We start from the raw sequence: 23,955 nt of genomic DNA, 5'->3' as shown, positions 1-23,955 counted from the left end.
GGCGAGAAAATCCAACAGCACTTCATCAGAGATAATAAAATGTGAGGCTGGATGAATACAGCAGGCCAAGCAGCATATCAGGAGCACAAAAGCTGACGTTTCGGGCCTAGACCCTTCATCAGAGAGGGGGATGGGGTGAGGGTTCTGGAATAAATAGGGAGAGAGGGGGAGGTGGACCGAAGATGGAGAGAAAAGAAGATAGGTGGAGAGGAGAGTATAGGTAGGGAGGCAGAGACAGGTTGGACTGGTTTTGGGATGCAGTGGGTGGAGGGGACGAACTGGGCTGGTTTAGGGATGCAGTGGGGGAAGGGGAGATTTTGTAACTGGTGAAGTCCACATTGATACCATTAGGCTGCAGGGTTCCCAAGCGGAATATGAGTTGCTGTTCCTGCAACCTTCGGGTGGCATCATTGTGGCACTGCAGGAGGCCCATGATGGACATGTCATCTAAAGAATGGGAGGGGGAGTGGAAATGGTTTGCGACTGGGAGGTGCAGTTGTTTGTTGCGAACCGAGCGGAGGTGTTCTGCAAAGTGGTCCCCAAGCCTCCGCTTGGTTTCCCCAATGTAGAGGAGGCCACACCGGGTACAGTGGATGCAGTATACCACATTGGCAGATGTGCAGGTGAACCTCTGCTTAATGTGGGAAGTGATCTTGGGGCCTGGGATAGGGGTGAGGGAGGAGGTGTGGGGGCAAGTGTAGCATTTCCTGCGGTTGCAGGGGAAGGTGCCGGGTGTGATGGGGTTGGAGGGCAGCGTGGAGCGAACAAGGGAGTCACGGAGAGAGTGGTCTCTCCGCAAAGCAGACAGGGGTGGGGATGGAAAAATGTCTTTGGTGGTGGGGTCGGATTGTGGATGGCGGAAGTGTCGGAGGATGTTGTGTTGTATCCGGAGGTTGGTGGGGTGGTGTGTGAGAACGAGGGGGATCCTCTTTGGGCGTTTGTGGTGGGGGCGGGGTGTGAGGGATGTATTGCGGGAAATGCGGGAGACGCGGTCAAGGGCGTTCTCGATCACTGTGGGGGGGAAAGTTGAACAACTTGGACATCTGGGATGTGCGGGAGTGTAATGTCTTATTGTGGGGGCAGAGGCGGAGGAATTGGGAATAGGGGATGGAATTTTTGCAGGAGGGTGGGTGGGAGGAGATGTATTCTAGGTAGCTGTGGGAGTCGGTGGGCTTGAAATAGACATCAGTTACAAGCTGGTTGCCTGAGATGGAGACAGAGAGATCCAGGAAAGTGAGGGAAGTGCTGGAGATGGCCCAGGTGAACTGAAGGTTGGGGTGCAGGAAATGCTACACTTGCCCCCACATCTCCTCCCTCACCCCTATCTTAGGCCCCAAGATGACATTCCACATTAAGCAGAGGCTCACCTGCACATCTGCCAATGTGGTATACTGCATCCACTGTACCCGGTGTGGCTACCTCTACATTGGGGAAACCAAGCGGAGGCTTGGGGACCGCTTTGCAGAACACCTCCGCTCGGTTCACAACAAACAACTGCACCTCCCAGTCGCAAACCATTTCCACTCCCCCTCCCATTCTTTAGATGACATGTCCATCATGGGCCTCCTGCAGTGCCACAATGATGCCACCCGAAGGTTGCAGGAACAGCAACTCATATTCCGCTTGGGAACCCTGCAGCCTAATGGTATCAATGTGGACTTCACCAGTTACAAAATCTCCCCTTCCCCCACTGCATCCCTAAACCAGCCCAGTTCGTCCCCTCCACCCACTGCATCCCAAAACCAGTCCAACCTGTCTCTGCCTCCCTAACCTGTTCTTCCTCTCACCCATCCCTTCCTCCCACCCCAAGCCGCACCCCTATCTCCTACCTACTAACCTCATCCCACCTCCTTGACCTGTCCGTCTTCCCTGGACTGTCCTATCCCCTCCCTACCTCCCCACCTTTTCTCTCCTCTCCACCTATCTTCTTTTCTCTCCATCTTCGGTCCGCCTCCCCCTCTCTCCCTATTTATTCCAGAACCCTCACCCCATCCCCCTCTCTGATGAAGGGTCTAGGCCCGAAACGTCAGCTTTTGTGCTCCTGAGATGCTGCTTGGCCTGCTGTGTTCATCCAGCCTCACATTTTATTATCTTGGATTCTCCAGCATCTGCAGTTCCCATTATCTCTGAAGCACTTCATCAGAGGCTGCACTGTTACCATATGAGAAAATGTTCAAAATGTCAGGTTAAAATCAATCGAAGACAAAAATAAATCTCAAACATTCAACTGCCAAGAGGTAAAAATACTGAACCAAATTTCATGAATGACAGAAATACTTCAAAAATCAAGCCTTAAAATGGAAATGTTTAGCGCAAAGTTTCAGCTTGTTGCATCGTACCTGTCCTGTCATAACTCATTGCAACTTCTCTCACTACGTTCTTTTGCTCACCTTATTGATTATGGATTATATGTCCAAACGCTACACTGTCTGTCTTGTTCAATCAGGTAATAGCAGAGGCAAAAAGGCTCACCACTGTTGGATCACATTGCTAGCGCTATATCTGAACACGAGCTACACATCACTTCAAAAGCTGAAAACCAGGAACTGACCTTCACTCATTGAAACTGGAAATGTAAGAAGGCAGTTAAAGGGAAAGTGAGAATAAGAGAAGTTAAGAAAGACAACACAACCAACTGACCAGAAAACTCAAGAAGGGTTCATAGAGAATGGTCAGGTGAAATAGGGATTGATAGGAAGGGTGAGGTGAGTAACAAATTAAAAATATTATATATGAATGCCTGAAGGTGGATGAGCTTGAGGCTCAGTTGCAAATTGGCAGGTACAATGTTGTGGGGATAACTGAGACGTGGCTTCAAGTGGACAGGGCCTAGGAAATGAATATTCAAGGCTATACGTGCTATCGAAAGGACAGGCTGATGGGCAGAGGGGGTGGGGTGGCCCTGTTGGTGAGGAATGATATTCAGTCCCTTGCGAGGGGGGACACAGAATCAGGAGATGTAGAGTCAGTCTGGATAGAGCTGAAGAATTCTAAGGTTAGAAAGACCCTAATGGGAGTTATCTACGGGTCCCCAGACAGTATTCAGGAAGGATGTAGGATGTAAGTTGAATCAGGAGTTGAAATTGGCCTGTTGCAAAGGTATACTCCAGTTGTAATGGGGGATTTCAACATGTAGGTAGACTGGGAGAATCAGGATGGTACTGGACCCCAAGAAAGGGAGTTTGTGGAGTGCCTCCGAGATGGATTTTTAGAACAGCTTGTATTGGAGCTTATCAGGGAGAAGGCAATTCTAGATCTGGTGTTGTGCAACGAACCGGATTTGATCCGGGACCTCGAAGTAAAGGAGCAATTAGGAGGTAGTGACCACAATATGTTAAGTTTTTTAACCTGTAATTTGAGAGGGAGAAGGGAGAATCTGAAGTGTCAGTATTGCAGTTGAACAAAGGGAACTATGGAGCTATGAGGGAGGAGCTGGCCAAAGTTCAATGGTTCAATACCCGACCAGGGATGGCAGTGGAACAACCATGGCAGGTATTTCTGGATATAATGCAGAAGGTGCAGGATTAGTTCATTCCAAAGAGGAAGAAAGATCCTAAGGGGAGGCAGGGGTGGCCGTGGCTGACGAGGGAAGTTAAGGACAGCATAAAGACAAAAAAAACTATAACAAAGCAAAGATGAGTGGGAAGCTGGAGGACTGGGAAGGTTTTAAAAAGCAACAGAAGATAACTAAAAAGGCAATATGTGGAGAAGGCACACTGGCCAAAAACACAAAGGAGGATAGTAAAAGCTTTTTTTAGGTGTGTGAAAAGAAAAAAAAAATTAAGACTAAAATTGGGCCCTTGAAGACAGAAACAGTTGAATTTATTATGGGGAACAAGGAAATGGCAGAAGAGTTGAATAGGTATTTTGGATCTGTCTTCACTAGGGAAGACACAAGCAATCTCCCAGATGTTGTAGTGGCTGAAGGACCAAGGGTAATGGATGAACTGAAGGGAATTTATATTCGGCAGGAAATGGCGTTGGATAGACTGTTAAGTCTAAAGGCTGATAAGTCCCCAGGACCTGATGGACTGCATCCCAGGGTACTTAAGGAGGTGGCTCTAGAAATCATGGACGCATTGGTAATCATTTTCCAATGTTCTCTCGATTCAGGATCAGTTCCTGCGGATTGAAGGGTGCCCAATATTGTCCCAATTTTCAAGAAAGGAGGGAGAGAGAAAACAGGGAATTATAGACCGGTTAGTCTGACGTCAGTGGTGGGAAAGATGCTGGAGTCAATTATAAAAGATGAAATTATAAATCATTTTGGATAGCAGTAACAGGATTGGTCAGAGTCAGCATGGATTCACGAAGGGGAAATCGTGCTTGACTAATCTTCTGGAATTTTTTGAGGATGTAACTATGAAGATGGACAAGGGAGAGCCAGTGGATGTAGTCTACCTGGACTTTCAGAAAGCCTTTGATAAAGTCCCATGTAGGAGATTAGTGAGCAAAATTAGGGCACATGGTACAGGGGGCAAAATACTGACTTGGATTGAAAATTGGCTGGCTGACAGGAAGCAAAGAGTAGTGATAAGCGGGTCCCTTTTGGAATGGCAGGCAGTGACCAGTGGGGTTCCACAAGGTTGTGCTGGGACTGCAGCTGTTTACAATATGCATTAATGATATAGATGAAGACATTAAAAGTAATATTAGCAAATTTGCTGATGACACAAAGTTGGGTGGCAGTGTGAAATTTGAGGAGGATGTTATTAGAATACAGAGTGACTTGGACAGGTTAGGTGAGTGGATGGATGCATGGCAGATGCAGTTTAATGTGCATAAATATGTGGTTATCCGCTTTGGTGGCAGGAACAGGAAGGCAGATTACTATTTAAATGGAGGCATGTTAGGTAAAGGGGAAATACAGTGAGCTCTGGGTGTTCTTGTACATCAGTCAATGAAAGCAAGCATGCAGGTACAGCAGGCGGTGAAGAAAGCTAATGGCATGCTGGCCGCCTTAACAAGAGGAATTGAGTATAGGAGCAAAGAGGTCCTTATGCGGCTGTTCAGGGCCCTGGTGAGACCGCACCTGGAGTATTGTGTGCAGTTTTAGGCTCCAAATTTGAGGAAGGACATTCTTGCTATTGAGGGAGTGCAGTGTAGGTTCACGAAGTCAATTCCCGGAATGGCGTGACTATCATATGTTGAAAGATTGGAGCGACTGGGCTTGTGTACGCTTGAGTTTAGAAGGTTGAGAGGGGATCTGATTGAGACGTATAAGATAATTCAAGGATTGGACACTCTGGAGGCAGGAACCATGTTTCCGTAGAGGAGGGAGTCCAGAACCAGAGGACATTGTTTAGAAATAAGGGGTAGGCTATTTAGAACAGAGATGAGGAAAACTTCTTCACTCAGAGAGTGGTGGATGTATGGAATGCTCTGGCCCAGAAGGCACTGGAGGCCAAGTCTCTGGATACTTTCAAGAAAGAGATAGATAGAGATCTTAAAGATAGTGGAATCAAGGGTTATGGGGATAAGGCAGGAACAGGATACTGATTGTGGATGATCAGCCATGATCGTAATGAATGGTGCTGGCTCGAAGGCCTGAATGGCCTACTCTTGCACCTGCTGTCTATTGCCTGTTATCATAACATGATGCACAACGAGGGAAGGTGGCATTGTACAGGCAAGGTGCCAGATCGCTGGGGAGTGGCTAATGTGGGGATGCCTCTATTTAAGAAGGGTAGTAAGGAAAAGCCAGGAAACTACAGTGAACCTGACGTCATGCTGTGGTTGGTTCACTCGCCGAGCTGATTCGTTAGTTTGCAGACGTCCTATTACCCTGCTGGGTAACTTCATCAGTGCAGCCTCCAGTGAAGTGTTGTATTTTTCAGCTTGTTATTTAAACTCTGGGTTCTGCTGGAGTTGCTTTCTTGATTCTTTGTTTTTCTTTGCTGTGGTGTGTAAAAAGGGTATAATTCTATGTGTTTATTGATGTCCTTCTTGTTGGAGAACCGTGCCTCCTGAAATTCCTGTGCTTGTCTCTGCTTTAGCCTGTCCTAGGATCCTGATTTTTGTCCCAGTCAAACTGGTAGTTCTCATTACCTCTGTGTACAGAGACGAATGAATATTGATTGTGTCTTTTTGTTGCTCGTTGGTGTTCATATTCTTGTAGCCAGTTTTCTTCCTGTCTGTCCAGTATCATGTTTGTTGCAGTTCTTGCATGGAATCTTGTATATTATGTTGGTTCTGCCCACAATGGGTAAGGGGTCTTTGATTCTTGTTAGCAGTTGGTGTAGGTTTGTGTGCTTATCTGATGCAGCGGCCACAGGCATTTTGTGCTATGTTCAAATATGTTCTTGATGTATCTGAACTGACCACAAGTTTTCTGTGGCCAGTGGTCATCAGAGTAGCACACAAACCTCCATCAACCCCATGCCAACAGCTAACCAGAACCAAAGACCTGTTACCCACTATGGACAGATCCAATGTAATATACAAGATTCCATGAAAGAACTGCGACAAACACTATATTAGACAGACAGGAAGGAAACTTGCTACAAGAATACACGAACACAACTAGCAACAAAAAGACATGACCAATCCTCTGTAGTTCCTACTATCCCTGACCAATCTTTACTCGTCTCCATACACACAGATAAGGAGAACCGGAAATAAGGTAATCAACTCTAACGGACCCCAGAGTTTAAATAAGAAGCAGGAAAATACAACAGTGCTCCATCGGAGGCTTCACTGATGATGTTACCCAACAGGGCAATGAATAGTGTGCAAACTAACGAACCTCCTCGGAGGGCAAACCAACCACAGCAAGAAAACGATGCTAATTTTTAATTTGGAAGGGAAGGCCTTCTTTCAGTTTAGCGCAGAATCCCTTCATTGGACTAATTCAACAAGTGGGCAGTAAGAAAGAATAGAATATACTGAATGAAGCACCACTAATACCAGGAGACCACATCAGTTTAAGGTCTATTATTATATTGCAGAATAAGATGAGAGCATTGAAAGTTTTATGTGTATATGAAGAAGAAATCATAGAAGTAAGAAATTTAAAAAGAGTTCCCTTCATTTTGTAGTAGCTGTCGAGAGCACTTACTTCACTTTTTTCACAAATAGTAAATTTAACATTTGAGTTTTTGTTTAAAACTGAATAGCAACAAATGAAGTCAGTTAGAGGATAAACAATTGTTCTGACCTTGAAACATTAAACTCCAGCCATAGTTTTGTTCATCTGAATTGAGGCCCTTCAGTTTGAATGTAATAATATCTTGAATATGCATATTCCCTCATTGACAGACAGTATAGCATATTTTAGTCATAAGAGTAGTGCTTCTTAAAAATTGCTGCGAACAGGGGATAATATGGGCATGACCTGTTAATCTTCATGTGTGATTCATGAAGCCAGTATAAGGATCTTTAAGGTAATTCCATGCTTTGTAACATGTGATGGTATTTCTATTTTGAATTATAGCTTTTGTGACTGTTGGAACAAAATTCAATTAAACTAGTGACAGTACCATAAATTTTGGATGTGAGTTTGCTCGCTGAGCTGGAAGGTTCGTTTTCAGACGTTTTGTCACCATTCTAGGTAACATCATCAGTGAGCCTCCGACGAAGCGCTGGTGTTATGTCCTGCTTTCTATTTATCTGGTTAGGTTTCCTTGGGTTGGTGATGTCATTTCCTGTGATTAAAAAAGACCCTATACAGACAACAAATAAAACTAACGTCATCTACAAAATACCTTGCAAGAACTGTGACAAACACTACATTGGACAAACAGGCAGAAAGCTAGCCACCAGAATACATGAACATCAACTAGCCACAAAACGAGATGACCCGCTATCACTCGTACCCTTACATACAGATGAGGAAGGACACCACTTTTGATTGGGACAACACATCCATCCTAGGACAAGCCAAACAGAGACATGCACGAGAATTCCTAGAAGCATGGCATTCCAACTGGAACTCCATCAACAAACACATTGACTCGGAGCCAATCTACCATCCCCTGAGAAAAAGAACAGGAAATGACATCACCAACCCAAGGAAACCTAAACAGATAAATAGAAAGCGGGACATAACACCAGCGCTTTGTCGGAGGCTCACTGATGATGTTACTTAGAATGGTGACGAAACGTCTGAAAACTAACCTTCCAGCTCAGCGAGCAAACTCACATCCAGAACCTCAACCTGAGCTACAAATCTTCTCAAAACTCGCTAGTACCATAAATATTACTCTCACCGGAATGAGGGATAAAATACCCCACTTCATAGGCGCAAAGTCTTAAAAGCAGTGTGGCAAAATTATTAATTAACATATTTCAAGTTTGTCTTTGATTATACCACTTTTGCTTGATGCTTTCAAACATGATTTATGTGTTTGGAATAAAGCAATCTTTTAAGTTTCCTGTTGAGTGTTTCAGCTAGATTTTATTCAATTTGCTGAAATTTCTCTCTGCTACTCAACACTGAGATGTCTAGTAGAGTCAGAGTCACATAGCATGGAAACAAACCCCCTTGGTTAACTTGTCCGCCTTGACCAGACATCCCAATCTGACCTAGCTCCATTTGGTTCATATCCCTTTAAACCTTTCCTATCCATATGGCTAGCCAGATGTCTTTTGAAGGTTGTAATTGTACCAGCCTGCACCACTTACTGTGGCAATTTGTTCCATACATACACCACACACTGCATGAAAATACTTTCCCTCGGGTTCTTTTAAAATCTCTGTCCTTTTCCTCTCATTTTAAACCTATTGTCTCTAATTTTGGAGTCTTTCTCCTCTTGGTTTCTGACCCCCCCACGCCCCCGCTCCCTGCTCCTCTCGGAGCTGTCTGCTATGCCACCTCTAGGAACAAGTCCTTGGCTGTTCAACCTATCCATGCCCTTCATTATTTTATAAACCTCTACAAGGTCACCCCTCAGCCTCTGACACTCAGGGACCTATAAATCATTATATTTTATATTTGTAATGTGCATTTCAATGAAAATTCCTTCATCCTAATACCCACAGTATGTTTCTTTAGCTTTACCTGCAGGTGGTGCTGTGATAAACCTTTTGAATGTAAAGTATGAAGCGCTGTACTGTGTGTCAACTTGTACTTTTCTGATAAGAAAAACTTTGAGCGGTCTGGTCACTGGTTTGCTGATTCCTTGACGTTTTCTGAAAGATCTCAGCTGCCATTACTTTCTAGTATGACTGAACTTTCTAGTTTTGTTCAATACTTAAATAAAACATACTTTGCACACCTTAGATTTATTCACAGAATTGTCTTTTAATGCCTTCGTTTCTCTTGGCTCTCCCAAATCTGTCAGTTTTGACGTGACAGCTTTGCTGTGACTCTGTGAGCTGTGTTTGGATTGTGTGGTCTGAACATATTCACTTTTCCTAATTTTGTCCATTGCATCAGTTCCATTCTGTTATACTGAGAATACTTTTCCTTTACTTTCAAGATTTGAGAGTACTTTTGGTCATTTTGAAAAATCTAAGGACAAATTTTAAAAGCTCGAACAAGGATGTTTGTGTACGTCAGAATATCTACATGAGAGACTGAAACACTGACTTCATCTGCTCTGCTGTTGAGGTCTTCTTGGATCACTTTGTCTGGAAACTCCCACTTGACCTTACCATCATGAGTGACTCTGTCAGGAGCAACATTATGGACAGATTAGCTCTTGGGTATCTAGGTACGTGCAAACCTCTCTACCACAAAAAGGTAGCTATTCTCAGAGAGGGTGACACTATACCTATTACCACAATAAATTTCAATGCTAATCTTCCTCATTCATTCCTTCATGTCAGGATGTTGTGCATACACGTTCTCTATCTCACCTTGGAAACAGAACTGCATGAGATCTGCTTGAACATTCCAGCATTTAGAGGGTTCTTACACATCTGTGTAATTGACTGATTAAACTTTTTACTTGAAAAAATTGTTGAGCATTGTACAAGGGAAACAAGTTGCTGAGTGATATATGCAATTAGCATATATTAAATATGCAAAAATAAGTTATGCAATTTATTTTAAGGCTCATGATATTTGTATGTGTATGAGCTGCTGTGACACAAAAGTAAAGTCTGTTTATGTTCTCTTATCTATGATCAGCTCTGCAGAAATTAAGTTGGCCAAATTATTCTGATTTGCTTCAGAGATAGTAGGAACTGCAGATTATGGAGAATCTGAGGTAACAAGGTATAGAGCTGGATGAACACAGCAGGCCAAACAGCATTGTAGGAGCAGGAAAGCTGACTGAAGGGTCTAGGCACGAAACGTCAGCTTTCCTGCTCCTATGATGCTGCTTGGCCTGCTGTGTCAATCTAGCTCGACACCTTGTTATCGCTTGTTCTGATTTGCTACAGGTTTTCCACATAACACAATGATGGATTCCTTCATGTTTGAGAGGAATGTATATGGCTCAAATCTCAATAGCACTGCTGTGCCCATGTGCTCATTAAACATTACTTGCAGATTCATCAATTGGCATTCAATAAGGTCACAGATCCTGGCACTGAAGCACTCTGTCTTAGCAATCTAGATGTACCATGTGTGTGAATCAGTATCCATTGAACTTGGAATCTTAGCTCTGTTTTATGAATACCATATATGCCTCTAGGCCCAGATCTTGTAAGCACCTTTGTTGGGTTCCATGAGAAACAAGCCTTCAATGGAATGACATCGTTGAATATTTCCAATATGTAGATGTTACATTTGCTAAATTATAATTAGCAGCTACGTGTAAGAATTTGCTTGCCCTCTGAATTCCATTTTGCACTGGAATTCACTTTTGAAAGGGAGCAGTCAAATTAGCTTCTTTTTCCTTGACATGCTAATTGAGAAATTTGTGAGGGTTTTCTTTTCCTGCTACAGTCTACCACAAGCCTATCTGCCCTGGACAAAGTGCACATTGAGATTTCAAAAGTTCCACATGCTACAAGGTCGGTCTTATTGGCAATCTGATAAATTGGGCCCAAGTCACTTTTTCCCTGTGCAAGTTTGATGCAGAAAGTAGGATGCATCAATGTCATCGTGAGAGGTAATAGCTACCGCGATTAGATCATTTCTCACTGTAGATTGCTCCATCTCATGACCAGGCCCAAGACCACCAACTTCCACTCTTGTCAAGTGCCCAGTCTACTTATCCCATAAAGTGTGTTCAACTTTGAGCAACAGGTGAAGCTGGCTGTTGCAATCATATGCCACTAATGAAGCTGCTGTCGAGCTAAAGTATGTTCAGCTTGTCACCTAAATGTGGTGTTAAGAATTTCAGTGCCAGTGTGATGCTATGTAAGTAGACCCTATATCTCAAAGTCTGGTATATCATGTAAAACAATATGTCACTATGTCTGTTTCGATTCCTCCCACTTCCTACAGACAAAGGGGATGGCCATGGGTACCTGCATAGGCCCAAGCTATGCCTGCCACTTTGTAGGTTACGTGGAACAGTCCCTCTTCTGCACCTACACAGGCCCCAAACCCCACCTCTTCCTCTGTTACATTGATGACTGTATCGGCGCTGCCTCTTGCTCCCCAGAGGAGCTCAAACAGTTCATCCACTTCACCAACACCTTCCACCCCAGCTTCAAGTTCACCTGGGCCATCTCCAACACATCCCTCACCTTCCTGGACCCCTCAGTCTCCATTTCAGGTAACCAGCTAGAAACCAATGTCCATTTCAAGCCCACTGACTCCCACAGCTACCTAGAATATACCTCCTCCCACCCAGCCGCCTGCAAAAATTCCATCCCCTATTCCCAATTCCTCCGTCTCCGCCGCATCTGCTCCCAGGATGAGGCATTCCACTCCCGCACATCCCAGATGTCCACGTTCTTCCAGGACCGCAACTTCCCCCCACAGTGGTCGAGAACGCCCTTGACCGCGCTTCCCGCAACACATCACTCACACCCTGCCCCCGCCACAACCACCCCCAGAAGATCCCCCTCGTCCTCACATACCACCCCACCAATGCCTGGATACAACGTATCATCCTCTGACACTTCTGCCATCTACAATCCGATCCCACCACCCAAGCCATTTTTCCATCCCCACCCTTGTCTGCCTTCCGGAGAGACCATTCTGTCCGTGACTCCCTTGTCCGCTCCACACTCCCCTCCAACCACACCACACCCGGCACCTTCTCCTGCAACAGCAGGAAGTGCTACACTTGCCCCCACACCACCTCCCTCAGCCCCATCTCAGGCCCCAGGATGACCTTCCATATCAAACAGATGTTCACCTGCACATCTGCCAATGTGGTCTATTGTATCTATTGCACCTGGTGTGGCTACCTCTACATTGGGGAAACCAAGCAGAAGCTTGGGGACTGCTTTGCAGAACACCTCCGCTCGGTTCGCAACAAACAACTGCACCTCCCAGTCACGAACCATTTCAACTCCCCCTCCCATTCCTCAGACGACGTGTTCATCATGGGCCTCCTGCAGTGCCACAATGATGCCACCCGAAGGTTGCAGGAACAGCAACTCATATTCTGTTTGGAAACCCTGCAGCCCAATGGTATCAACGTGGACTTCCCAAGCTTCAAAATCCCCCCCTCCCCCCTACTGCATCCCAAAACCAGCCCAGCTTGTCTCTGCTTCCCTAACTTGTTCTTTCTCTCTCCCATCCCTTCCTCCCACCTCAAGCCGCACCTCCGTTTCCTACCTACCACCTCAGCCCGCCTCCTTGACCTGTCCATCTTCCCTGGACTGACCTATCCCCTCCCTACCTCCCCACCTATACTCTCCTCTCCGCCTATCTTGTTTTCTCTCCATCTTCGGTCCACCTCCCCCTCTCTCCCTATTTATTCCAGCTCCCTCTCTCCATCCCCCTCTCTGATGAAGGGTCTAGGCCCGAAACATCAGCTTTTGTGCTCCTGAGATACTGCTTGGCCTGCTGTGTTCCTCCAGCTCCACATTTTGTTATCTTATGTCACTGTGTCTCTTTGACAAAATTAGTTTAAAAGATAGTATTTACAGAAATCAATGGGGTTGAAAGGTGACAAATCCCAGGACCTGATGACCTTCATCTGAGAGTGTTGAAAGAGTTGGTCACGGAGATGGTAAATTCATTGGTGATCATCTTTCAAAATTTCATTAATTCTGCAGTGGTGCCTGCAAATTGGCAGGTGCCAAATGTAACCCTGTTGTTTAAAAAAGAAGGGAAAGAAAACAGGGAACTATATACCCGTTAACCTGATGTCAGTAGGAGGAAAAATACTAGATTCTGTTACGAAGAATATTATTATTTAAGCAATTGTCTAATTGGACAGCATCAACACAAGAGTAGTCATGATTGACAAACTTGAGCGTTCTCTGAAGATGTTGGGACAAACCAGTGTATGTGGTCTATTTGGATGTTTGAAGTTAAATACATAGGATTGGGGATAACATACTAGTATTGATTGAGGATTGCTTAACTGCCAGAAATCAGAGTAGGAGGAAATGGATCATCCTAAATTTGGTGGACCAAGGAAAGGTACGCAAGATGCTTTGACTCCAGATGTTCGCAATCTATGTCAACGATTTGGATGTGGGGGTAAATTGCAATTTTTCCCAGTTTACTGTTGATACAAAATTTGGTGGAACGTGGATTATGAGGAGAATTCCAGGGGTTTTTGTTCAGTGAAATGTAGACTGGAGGTCGGAAGATGATGCAGAGAAGTGTGGTAAGAGGAATGACGATGCAGACTATTTGTTAGGGAATGAGAGATTGGTACATATTGATGCCGAAAGGGATATTCCTGTTCTTATTTACATGCCATTGAAAGCTAGAATGCAGATGCAACATGTAATTTGAAAAGCCAACTGTATGTTAATCTTTATTGCAAGAGGATTTGGGTACAGGAGCGAAGATACCTTGCTTCAGTTGTCTAGAACATTAAGGTGGCATTTGGACGATTATGTGCAGTTCTGGTCAGTTTGTCTGAAGAAGGATATACTTGTCATAGAGGGAATGCAGCAGAGATTCAGCAGATTCATTCCTGGTTTGTTAGGATTGTCTTATGAGGAGAGTGCGTGGAGGCTGGAAGAAGTTAGAAGAAGGAGTACTTTGACAGAAATTTACAAAATACTTTATTACAACTGTGTTGGGATAAATATAATGAAGCCCAATTTCTCCACTCACATCATTAGTATAAATGTTTTGATTAAATTGCCAGTGGTTTTATACAGCTATCCACAATAAGACCGTAAGCTCTTGGAGCATAAGTGGGCCACTCGGCCCATTGAGTCTTATCCTTCATTCAGTGAGATCATGGCTGATCTGATAATACTGAACTCCAATTATCGCCATAGTCTTGTTCCCCTCACTAATTTAAAAATATCCCTTTCTTCGCCTTGAATGTATTTAATAACTATGCCTCAATGGCCCTCAGTGATAAACAACCCCACAGATGTACCAGTCTCTGAGAGAAGAAATTCGTTCTGACCTCTGTCTTAACTGGGTGAACCTTTACTCTGAGATTATGTCCTCTTGTCCAAGACTTCCCCATAAAGGGAAGCATCTATCACATCAAGCCTCCTAAGAATCTTGTATGTTTTAAGAAGGTGTCCTCTCAATCTTCTAAACTCCAATAAGCGCAAGCCTAACCTACTCAGTCTCCTTTCATGAGAAAATTCCTGCTTGCCTAGAATCAACCTAGTGAACTTCTGTTTGGATTACTATCAATGCGAGTATATTTTTCCTCAGTTAGGGAGACCAAACCATTCTCAGTACTTCAGGTGTATTTAGTTTTAGCAGACCTTCCTCTCTCTATACTCCATTTCCTTTGTAATACAGGCCAACAGCCTATTTGCCTTCCAGACTTTTTTGAAACTTGGACATTAGCTGTTTGTGATTCAAGCCGGACAGCCCCAAATACCTCTGAGTTGCAGATTCCGTCTCTAGACAGTTTGCGTCTTTTCACTCCTTGCCTTCCCATCTACTTTTGTGCTGTCTGCAAACTTGGCAGTGGTATGTTCATGTCTCTCATCCAGGTCACTAATATATATTGCAAATAATTGTAGCGTTGGGACTGATCCCTGTTAGACTCCACTAGTTAAAAGTTGCTATCCTGAAAATAACCCCTATAGCCCAACTCTCTCTCTCATATTAGTCAGCCAATCAATGCTAAAATACGAAGAATCTTTGCGGGCTTCTTTAATTAAACTCAAAATAATCTGTATCTTTTTAAACAAAACTGCTCTTAAATCAAGTGCAGAAGTCGTTAATATCTAAATTATATTCGGGAATTATAACTATATTCCATTTTGAGCCCAAAACAGACAAACTCTTCAACCCAAACACAATGAAGATTGAAGCAGGAGTGGTATTTTAATAAGGCCAAAAGAAAAATAAAGCTCTTATTGGTCAATAATCTGAAAAAGAAGGGATAGAATTTGATGTATTTTCAAGGTCCACTGGTTTTTCCCTTGACAAGATCAAGTTGCTGACTGCTGTAGATCAATAGGAGAACTTTGAAACAAGGCTTCAGTCTGAGTGGAAACCAAGGTGGCTCCAAGTCTTCGGAGAGTAGTCACAGTTACATCTTTTCAGGGTTTACAAGGTAATGAAACTTTGAAATTTAGGCATGGAGATACGAGCCATGTATTAGCAGAGGTAGAGGATTGGTTAAGTAACAGAAAGCAAAGGGGGATAAATGAGTGATTTTCTGGTTGGCGATCAGTAGCTAGTGATGTGCCTCAGGGACCAGTGTTGGGGCTACATGTATTTAAAATTTACATAGATTACTTGGAAATGGGGAACAAAGGTAATATGTCAAAATTCACAGATGACAATAAGTAGAGTGGTAGAACAAAGTGTACAGAGGACACTGAAAATTTGCAGAGGGATGTTGATAGACTAATTGAATGGGCGATAGTATGGCAGATGGAGTACAATGTTTATTAAATGTGAGGTCATCCATTTCAGTAGGAATAACACAAAAATGGACTCATTTAAATGGTGGAAAATTGCAGCATGCCAGTGACCTGGTGTCATTGTGCATGAATCACAAAAAGTTGGTTTGCAGGTACAGCAGGTAATTAAGAAGGCAAATGGAATATTGTCCTTCATTCCTAGAGGATTGGAGTTTCACAACAGGGAGGTTCTGCTCTGTCGGGTGTTGTTGAGGATACAACTCTGGCTATCTGTCCATGGGAGAAGCAATTCCTCCACGTCTCAGTTTTTCAACTTTGTGCCCTAATTGGAGACCCCCCCCCCACCCCCAAGCTGTAGTAGAGACATCATCTTAATATCTATCGTCTTGAGTCCCCTCAGAATCTTGTATGTTTCGACAAGATCAGCCCTCATTCATCTAAACTCTAACGAATTAAGGCCTAACATTTTTAATTAATTTTGAAAAATCAACCTCTTTATCCCAGCAGTCAGCAGAGTGAATCTTTTTTGAACAGCTTCCAATGTCAGTACATATTTTTTAAAATATCGAATCAAACGTACATATCATTCTACAGGTGCAGCCTCCAACACCCTGTTTAGTTGTAACAAAATAATTTTGGTAGTATCTGTTCCCTTGATACAAACAGGTGTAAAGTACTCGGTTAATATGTCAGCCATGCTCGCTGTTTCCAAGCATCAGTCTGCCTTTTCGATACTAATTAGAAGTAATTAATGGATATGGGGAGGTGGAGTCCAGAGAGAGAGAGAGAGAGAGAGAGAAAGTTAAGCACACAAAAATATTTTTGAATTGTCATCAGCTCACTCTTCTCTTCTCCCCCCCACCTCCCCCTCTTCCCCCCCCCCCCCCCCCCCACACCAGCAAAAATCTCATCTATTCTATAGCTGCTGTCAGTTCTAAAGAAAGGTCAATGTAAGTAGGAAAAGAACAGTAAAAGGAGGGGTTGAGCTGATTAATGTCCAAGAGGGAGATTGACAATTGGAAACAGTGAGCATGGTTGACGTGTTAACTGATTACTTTGTATATGTCTTTACCAAGGCAACAGATACTGCCGAATTTATAGTGAATGGTGAGATTGCAGCAATACTGGATGGGCTAAAAATTAATACAGTGGAATCGTTCAAAAGGCTGGCGGTAGTTTATTAAACCACCAAGCACCAGATCTGGTGTATCCGAAAGTGCTGAGGAAAGTATGTATTAAAAATTGAGATGTTGGTTTTAATCTTCAAATCTTCTGTGGATATGGGAATGGTAAAGACTGGAAAGTTGTACATGTTGTACCCTTTGTTCAAAAAAAGGTGTTAGGATAAATCTAGAAATTCTGGGCCAGTCAGTTTAACCTCCATTGTGAGAAAGCTTTTATGAAGTGTAACTTAAGATGAATTTAACAGCTGCTTGGACAATTGTAGATTAATTAAGGGAGCAATGTATGAACTATAAAAGGCAACTTGTGTTTAACCAACTTGATTACAATTTTAATGAGGTAATGGTGAAGTTAATGCAGTTGATATGGTCTTAATGGACTTCAAAAGGAATTTGAAAAATTGCCATGTCATAGATTTGCCAATATAGTTGAAACCCATTGAATGAAAGCAGTGGCACCTTGGATACAAAGCTGGCTCTGAAACCAGAGCAATGATAAAGGATTGCTTTTGCATTTGAGAAAGATTTATGATGGGCTTTCCCAGAGAGCATGATACCTATTAATGATTTAACTTTGGGAGTATAAGCTCAATTCCAAGATTTATATCTTTTGAACTGTGAAAAGGATAATGATAGCATTTAAGACAACCTGAATAAGCTTATAGAAAAGTGGCATGCAACAGTTTGAAACTTAGTAAAGAGGAGAGGCAGTGTTAAACAAAAGGCACAATTCTGACAGGGATGAAGAGCGATATCCCCCTAATTATTTTTTCTGCTGCGTGGAATACCGAGGTCCATACACAGCAGTGACTTCTGGAATCAGAAGCCAATGCGTTGGTAATGTGTTGCACTTCAAAGTGGCTGCACAGCCTAAAGGGAGCATTAGTATGAGAACAGGCATCATATAATCTACGTGCATAATCATTGAAGATGATATGACAAGTTGAGAAAGTGATTAAAAGGCAAACAGGATCATGGGAATCAACTTACAGATTGAGCAACAGAATACAAAATTTAAAAATTTTTAAGAATCTCTGTAAATTGATCCAACATACTTTTCCTTAATTTTTGAAATCTGAAAATCAAAGTTTGAAATTTTTGCTGCAACTTTTCACCCAGCTCACTTGCACCAAATCAGTCACTGTCATATTTTTGCAGAGATTAGGAAGTGAGAGATGCTTGAGCATGTTCAAAGTTGTGAGTAATTGAACTTTATTGGAAATACCTTGCGTTTCACAAAAGTTTCGTAAACTTAATTTGACTTTTAAAGAAAGCACGTGAAGTGATGTTTTCAGTGAACTTCTGATTCCAAAACCACAAAGATGCTATGGGTTATGTTTAGCTGCTCTGAGGATTAATGTGCAAGTCTTATTGATAAGTTTTTTGAAATGTAGGACATTGCTATTTATGAGGATTTTCTCTTGTAGTAAGGTTTGCTTCAATGCTTATTGTTTGGAAGTTTAAGTTGTTTTAATGTGTAGGACTAATACTATACTTGTATCCTCTGTTTGCTTCTTCAATTCATGGGATAGACCATTACATTTTCAAATTTTTTTCCCCTCAGATTAGCTTATCATAGCTGTATGATGCATTAATAATAAAGTAACTTTGCAATTTTTCTTGCACATATTTCAGCAGAATATTTTTAGAATTTGCCAGATATGTAAAAAGAATTTAGCAGTCAAAGCATGCTAACGCTTTCCAAAAGCAATTTGATAAAATAATGATAGCTCCATTAGGTTTGCTTTGCTAATGTTAACTTGGCTTATAACATTTCAGAGCTGAGGTTAATGGGTGTTATCTATGTTCTTCCTTGTATTATATGCTTTAATAATGAGGCACTTTTTGCAAAACTTTGAAGTTCTAGATTTTCCTAAAAAATAGGGATTTGGTTTATTCCCATGAATTCATTAAATCAAGTCTCTTAAACTATATAATGATATGCAGACTTCTTAGTCCTTTTGGGTCATTTTTAATCTGTGCCATACTGTAAACTTTATATTCCTGCCAATGATCCAATTCTTATTGTTCAGCTATCCAACGTGGTTGTCTCCTTTGCAACCATCTTGTTCTTTCAGTTCCCCTAATTTTATGAAGTAGACGACAAATACTGTTTTTGCCAGCAAATTTTCAGATCATGAACAAACTTTTTAAAATTGTACGATTTGAAGGCTGCTAGTATGGACAGTATGAATATCTAATCAGTTTATCTGCATTTGAAATGGCAAAAATCATTCACTCATTCAAGAACCAAAGTCCATTGTGTGCCAAATACAGTATGCCTTCAATACCTTATCAAGTCTCATTCAACAGCACTTCCAACGCTGTGACCTGTACTGCCTGGAAAGACCACAGTAGTAGAAGCACCCTCACTTGTAAATTGCTCTCCAGACCACACATCATCCTAAATTGAAACTATATTGCCTCTCCCATTATCATATACTCAAAATCCGAGCATCCCTTTTTCACAATACTGTGGCTGCACTTAAAACCACATTGATTGCATCAGTTCATGATTGCAGCTCACTTTATAGCAGAAATGATGGGCAATAAATGCTGACCAGCCAGTGATGTTCACACCCTGAGAAAGAGTAGAAAAGGACTTGCATTGCAATGTACTGTGCTTGAGATTACTTTAAATAAAACAAAATACAGTGTGTTGTAACCTCTAATTTTTTTACCTTTTTATTAGGTAAAGCGTAACATATTTGATCTCACAAATATCCATGTTCGTCACCAGATTTGGGAAGGCTGGCCCGCCTCTGCAGAGGATGATTCTGTAAGTGCAATTTACTTTCAAAGAGTTTGTTCTGTGCCTCAATCCTTAGAATTTCTCCTGGCTATTCATCACAATACTTTCAGCAGATGTTCTTTTATGTACTTCTGTTGCTTTTGTTAGTACGTGGTTTTGATATATTTTCATTTCTACATTACTCTTTTTATATGACCATTGTAACCATTAGCCAAACATCTTTTCATAATTGAAGAGAAGCGTAGGGCGCAGGAGCTTACTTTTCAGATTTACCCACAGTTGAGACCAGTCAGCTGTATAAACATTTCAAGATGTTTTAGTATCTGCATGCATAAAGGCTTTCGTCTAAAATAATTCATCCATCTATTCAGTACATTCAACAAGTATTTTGTAAACTGATTTAACTTCTTAAAATGAACTGGAATGAAATCCTGCCCACTGTAGCTTAGAATTTTGTTCATGTTTGAGCTGTTGGCATGATTTTACATAGAGATATTTAAGGCATGAAATTAAAGCAGGACTGATCAGCTTTTCTTTTGCGGGTAAAAATTGTTCCATGAAGCAAATGCTGATTTGATGTTGTGTCTTAATAATGTCAAGACCTTTGCCCAAGGCAAAGACTGGTATTCAAAACTGGTATTATGGTCTAGCTTGGTAATATATAGTGAAATGTGACAATTCTTCCTAAATATTGATTAATCATATTCCAATAAATTCAGAGTAAAGAGAGTTGACTCTCAATAAAATGAAGTATTATTCTGTCATTTTGTGCAAGCTTGCCCACTGTCCCACTCTTTCTTTTCTTGTATCTCACACTCTCTCTACTGTCCCTTCCCCGTTCTTGTTGACCCTGGCCCCTCGCTGTCCCTCATCCTTCTCACCTCCTGCTTTGTCCCTCCTCCTGGCTGTCCGTTCCCCCTTCTGCCCCACACCCCATTCCCTTCGCTCCCACCGGCCCACCTTCTGCCCCTCCTGGGCCCACCTCTTTTCCCCCCCGCTCCCCGACCCACCTTCTCCACCCTCCCCAGCCCACCTTTCCCGCCTGTTCCTCTTCTAGCTGTTCTTTGCTCTCCTATTGCTGTTTCTGTCTGTCTCTGTCTCTGTCTCTGTCTGTCTCTTTCTCTCTCTCTCTCTCGTGCGCGCGCGCTCTCTCTCTCTCTCTCTCTCTCTCTCTCTTGCACGCTCTCACTCTCCCCTTCTGCGGACACTCCTCCTGCTGTCCCACTTCCCCCTCTCCTCACAGTTCATCGCTCTCTCTTCACTGTCCCATCGTTCCCCCGACCTCTCACTATCCCTTCCCACCCACCTACCTCTTGCTATACCTCTCTTCACTTCACTGTCCCTCTCCCCCATCACTGTATCCCTCATGCCCCCACCTCCCTCTGTTTTGCTGACCTTTCCACCTCGCGCACTCTCCCTTCCTATTCCAAGCTCTCCCTGACTGCCATTGTCCCTTACTGTGTCTATTGCTTTCTCTTCCTCTCTGTGTCACTCTCACACCAGCTCCTTGCTCCCCCACCTGTCCCCCACTTGCTCCTTCACTCTCCCCCTTGTTCCCTCACACCAGCCCCTTGCTCTCTCACCCACTCCCCTTGCCCTCTCACCCTGCCCCCTCCATTTGTTCCCTCACCTGCTCCCTCACCCGTCCCCCCCAGCTCCCTCACCCGCCCGCCCCACCCCTAGCTCCCTCACCACCCCCCCTGCTCCCTCACCTGCCTCCCCGCCTCTCTCACCCACCTCCCCTTGCTCCCTCACCTGCACCCCCCTTGCTCTCTCACCTGCCCCCACCCTTGCGCTCTCACCCCCAGTTTTTTGTCTTCCTTTCAGTTTCTCCTTTGTTCTGTCTCCCACTCACTCTTGTACTCTTCTTCATCTCTTAATCTCTCTCTCTTTCTATTATATGTGCTCGCCCTCTGTCTGGCGTTGCTTACGTGCTCTTCCCTCTCTAAGTCCCACATGCCCTGGCTTCTTCCCTACCTTGGCCTGTGTGCTCATTCTCTCTCTCTTTCATGCTAGTCTGTTTTTGCCCTTGCTGTCTTGCTTCTCTCAGCCACCTTTTACCTCTCCCTTGCTCTCAACCTCCCTGTCTGCTTCTTCCCCACCTCTGTTCCTGCCCTGGGTGCACCAGTGTCCATCTCTCCCATTCAGTTCCCCTTTTCTCCCCTTCATCCGCTTCTCCTTGTTCTCACTCCCCTTTGAAGTCAAGCTTCCTCTTAGCTTCAGTCTTGCCCTCACCATCTTCTTGTCAACCTTGCCTGCCTTCTCACTTCCACATCCACGCCCCCCCCCCGATCACTTCCTGCCCACACTAGCCCCGCTCTTCTCACCCCCTCTGTCCTTGGCCCCAACACGCTCGACTTTTACACTCAAATAATCCATATGCAAATTTGGAAACCTTAAAAAATTAATGTAAGTAATTTTCCATTTTTGTATTGAGTTATAATTTTCTGTTGTAGTTTGCAAATTCTTCAGTTTGACAAAGAAATTGTTAATTTCTTATCACTATAAATGCAGCTGTCAAACAAATATATTTAAATATTGTGCAAGTTTTTTTTTGGTTTGAATATAGGTTGATTACCACATTGTTTCTCTGTTGATAATTTTTTTCTTCTGCACCAATTACAATTGCAACAATGTAAAAACTATCAAATCTAACTGCCTGTATACCTGCTGTATATCCTACCAAACAAATGTATTGGAAAACCTCGTCTAATGATCTTCAGTTCAAATTGTGTGTTATGTATTAGTTCAGACTAGTACAGTTCAAGTCATGTGACACAGTTGACCCAACATTTATCCAGTGTTTCCACCCAAACAACACTATGGGTTCGAGGCTATGTCACACAATGCTGTATGGATTGCAACCGGTTCAACAAAGTGAATGCCAGGCATCAAGTCAGGACTTAAAGGATTTGTCATCAGCTCTTGATGAATATCCTACAAGTTGCACGATTTTCTTAGAAAAGTCTATCTAAGGAAGGACACAGGCTACTCCTTTTTCTATTGCCTATCTTTGGACACAGCCTGGGGTGAACTATATTGATGCATGTCAGGGTCAATTATTGTCTCCTCTCTCTCACCAGCCAGACATGAACATTAATGTTAACTGTCAGCAGATCTCTGCAAATTGCTGCAATATTTGAGCCCATTGTGTTTGTGCCAATATTTTAAACTGACTTTTCAGAAAATGATAGGTTCATTTTTGGTATTTTTTGCCACAGGTGGGTTGGCTTCTTGAAATACCAATTGCAAAGCTTTTATTCACCCTGACATGACCCACTGTTGTCTGTTGCAGACCAGTGGTCCTCATATGTGCCATTCATTTTGGTTGCATCCTCTTTGGTACCATCTCCTATGATACCAGTTATTTCCAAGTTGAGTTCAGCATAGAGCTGACAAGTGATTCCTTACTTGACTGTTATGGACCTGCTTTGGTCTCTGTTAACTACTTATACCACCTCCTTCCCTTAGCACACTAGCCACACTACTTGTAACTTGCAGCATTTCATCCACCAAGAGAGGCAGAAACATACCCATTGCAGGTGATCATGCCTGAGTGAAAACAATAGTGATGAACGTATACATACAAATTAAGAACAGGAGTACACTGCTCAACTCCTTGCATTATTTGATGAGATCAGGCTGATCTGCTTGTGAGCATGAGTCTATATTTCTGGCCATCTCTATAACATCTGGCTCCCTTGCTAGTCAAGAATCTATCTAAGCTGCAAAAATATTCCATGCTGCAGTCTCCATCGCTCTTTGACGAAGAGATTAGAAAACTTCTGAGTGAAATAAAAATGATCTGCCTTAAAAGGGAGATCACGTATTTGTAATCTGTATAGTCAATTACTTGTCTCTCCCAGAAGGTGAAATGTCCTGTCAGCATCCATCCTTTCAATTCTTCCAAAATCTGTATGTTTCAATAAAATTGTCTGTCATTCTTCTAAATTCCAGTGGCAGGATCTACTTGTTCAATCATTCCTTCTAAGGTAATGGTCAGTTGGGAATGTTTACATTGTTAATAAGTGAATATCAAACACTTGAATAAGGTTTTGTGGAGGCTTAATGAAACTGTAACTGAATAGAGAGCCAGCAAGAATGTACATCAAAGAGAACAAAGAACATGACAGCACAGGATCAGGCCCTTTGGTCCTCCAAGCCTGCGCCGACACATTTTGCCCTTCCATGCTAAAACTGTCT

The 23,955-nt window shown here is 42.9% G+C and overlaps 1 protein-coding gene across 6 annotated transcripts in view; it reads left to right on the top strand.

Moving 5' to 3' along the window:
* Positions 1–23,955, top strand: part of faf1 (Fas (TNFRSF6) associated factor 1) — a 394,938-nt gene that overhangs the window by 182,534 nt on the left and 188,449 nt on the right. For all 6 annotated transcript variants that reach the window (XM_059647930.1, XM_059647931.1, XM_059647929.1 and 3 more), the window contains one exon: positions 19,693–19,779. In XM_059647930.1, coding sequence (XP_059503913.1) covers positions 19,693–19,779 — 87 coding nt within the window. The remainder of the gene's footprint in view (positions 1–19,692; positions 19,780–23,955) is intronic.

This window comes from Stegostoma tigrinum, chromosome 8 (genome assembly GCF_030684315.1).
Source record: "Stegostoma tigrinum isolate sSteTig4 chromosome 8, sSteTig4.hap1, whole genome shotgun sequence".
Taxonomy (NCBI): Eukaryota; Metazoa; Chordata; class Chondrichthyes; order Orectolobiformes; family Stegostomatidae; genus Stegostoma; species Stegostoma tigrinum.
Note: the sequence above shows the minus strand (reverse complement) of the source record. Positions and strands in the feature narration are given on the sequence as shown.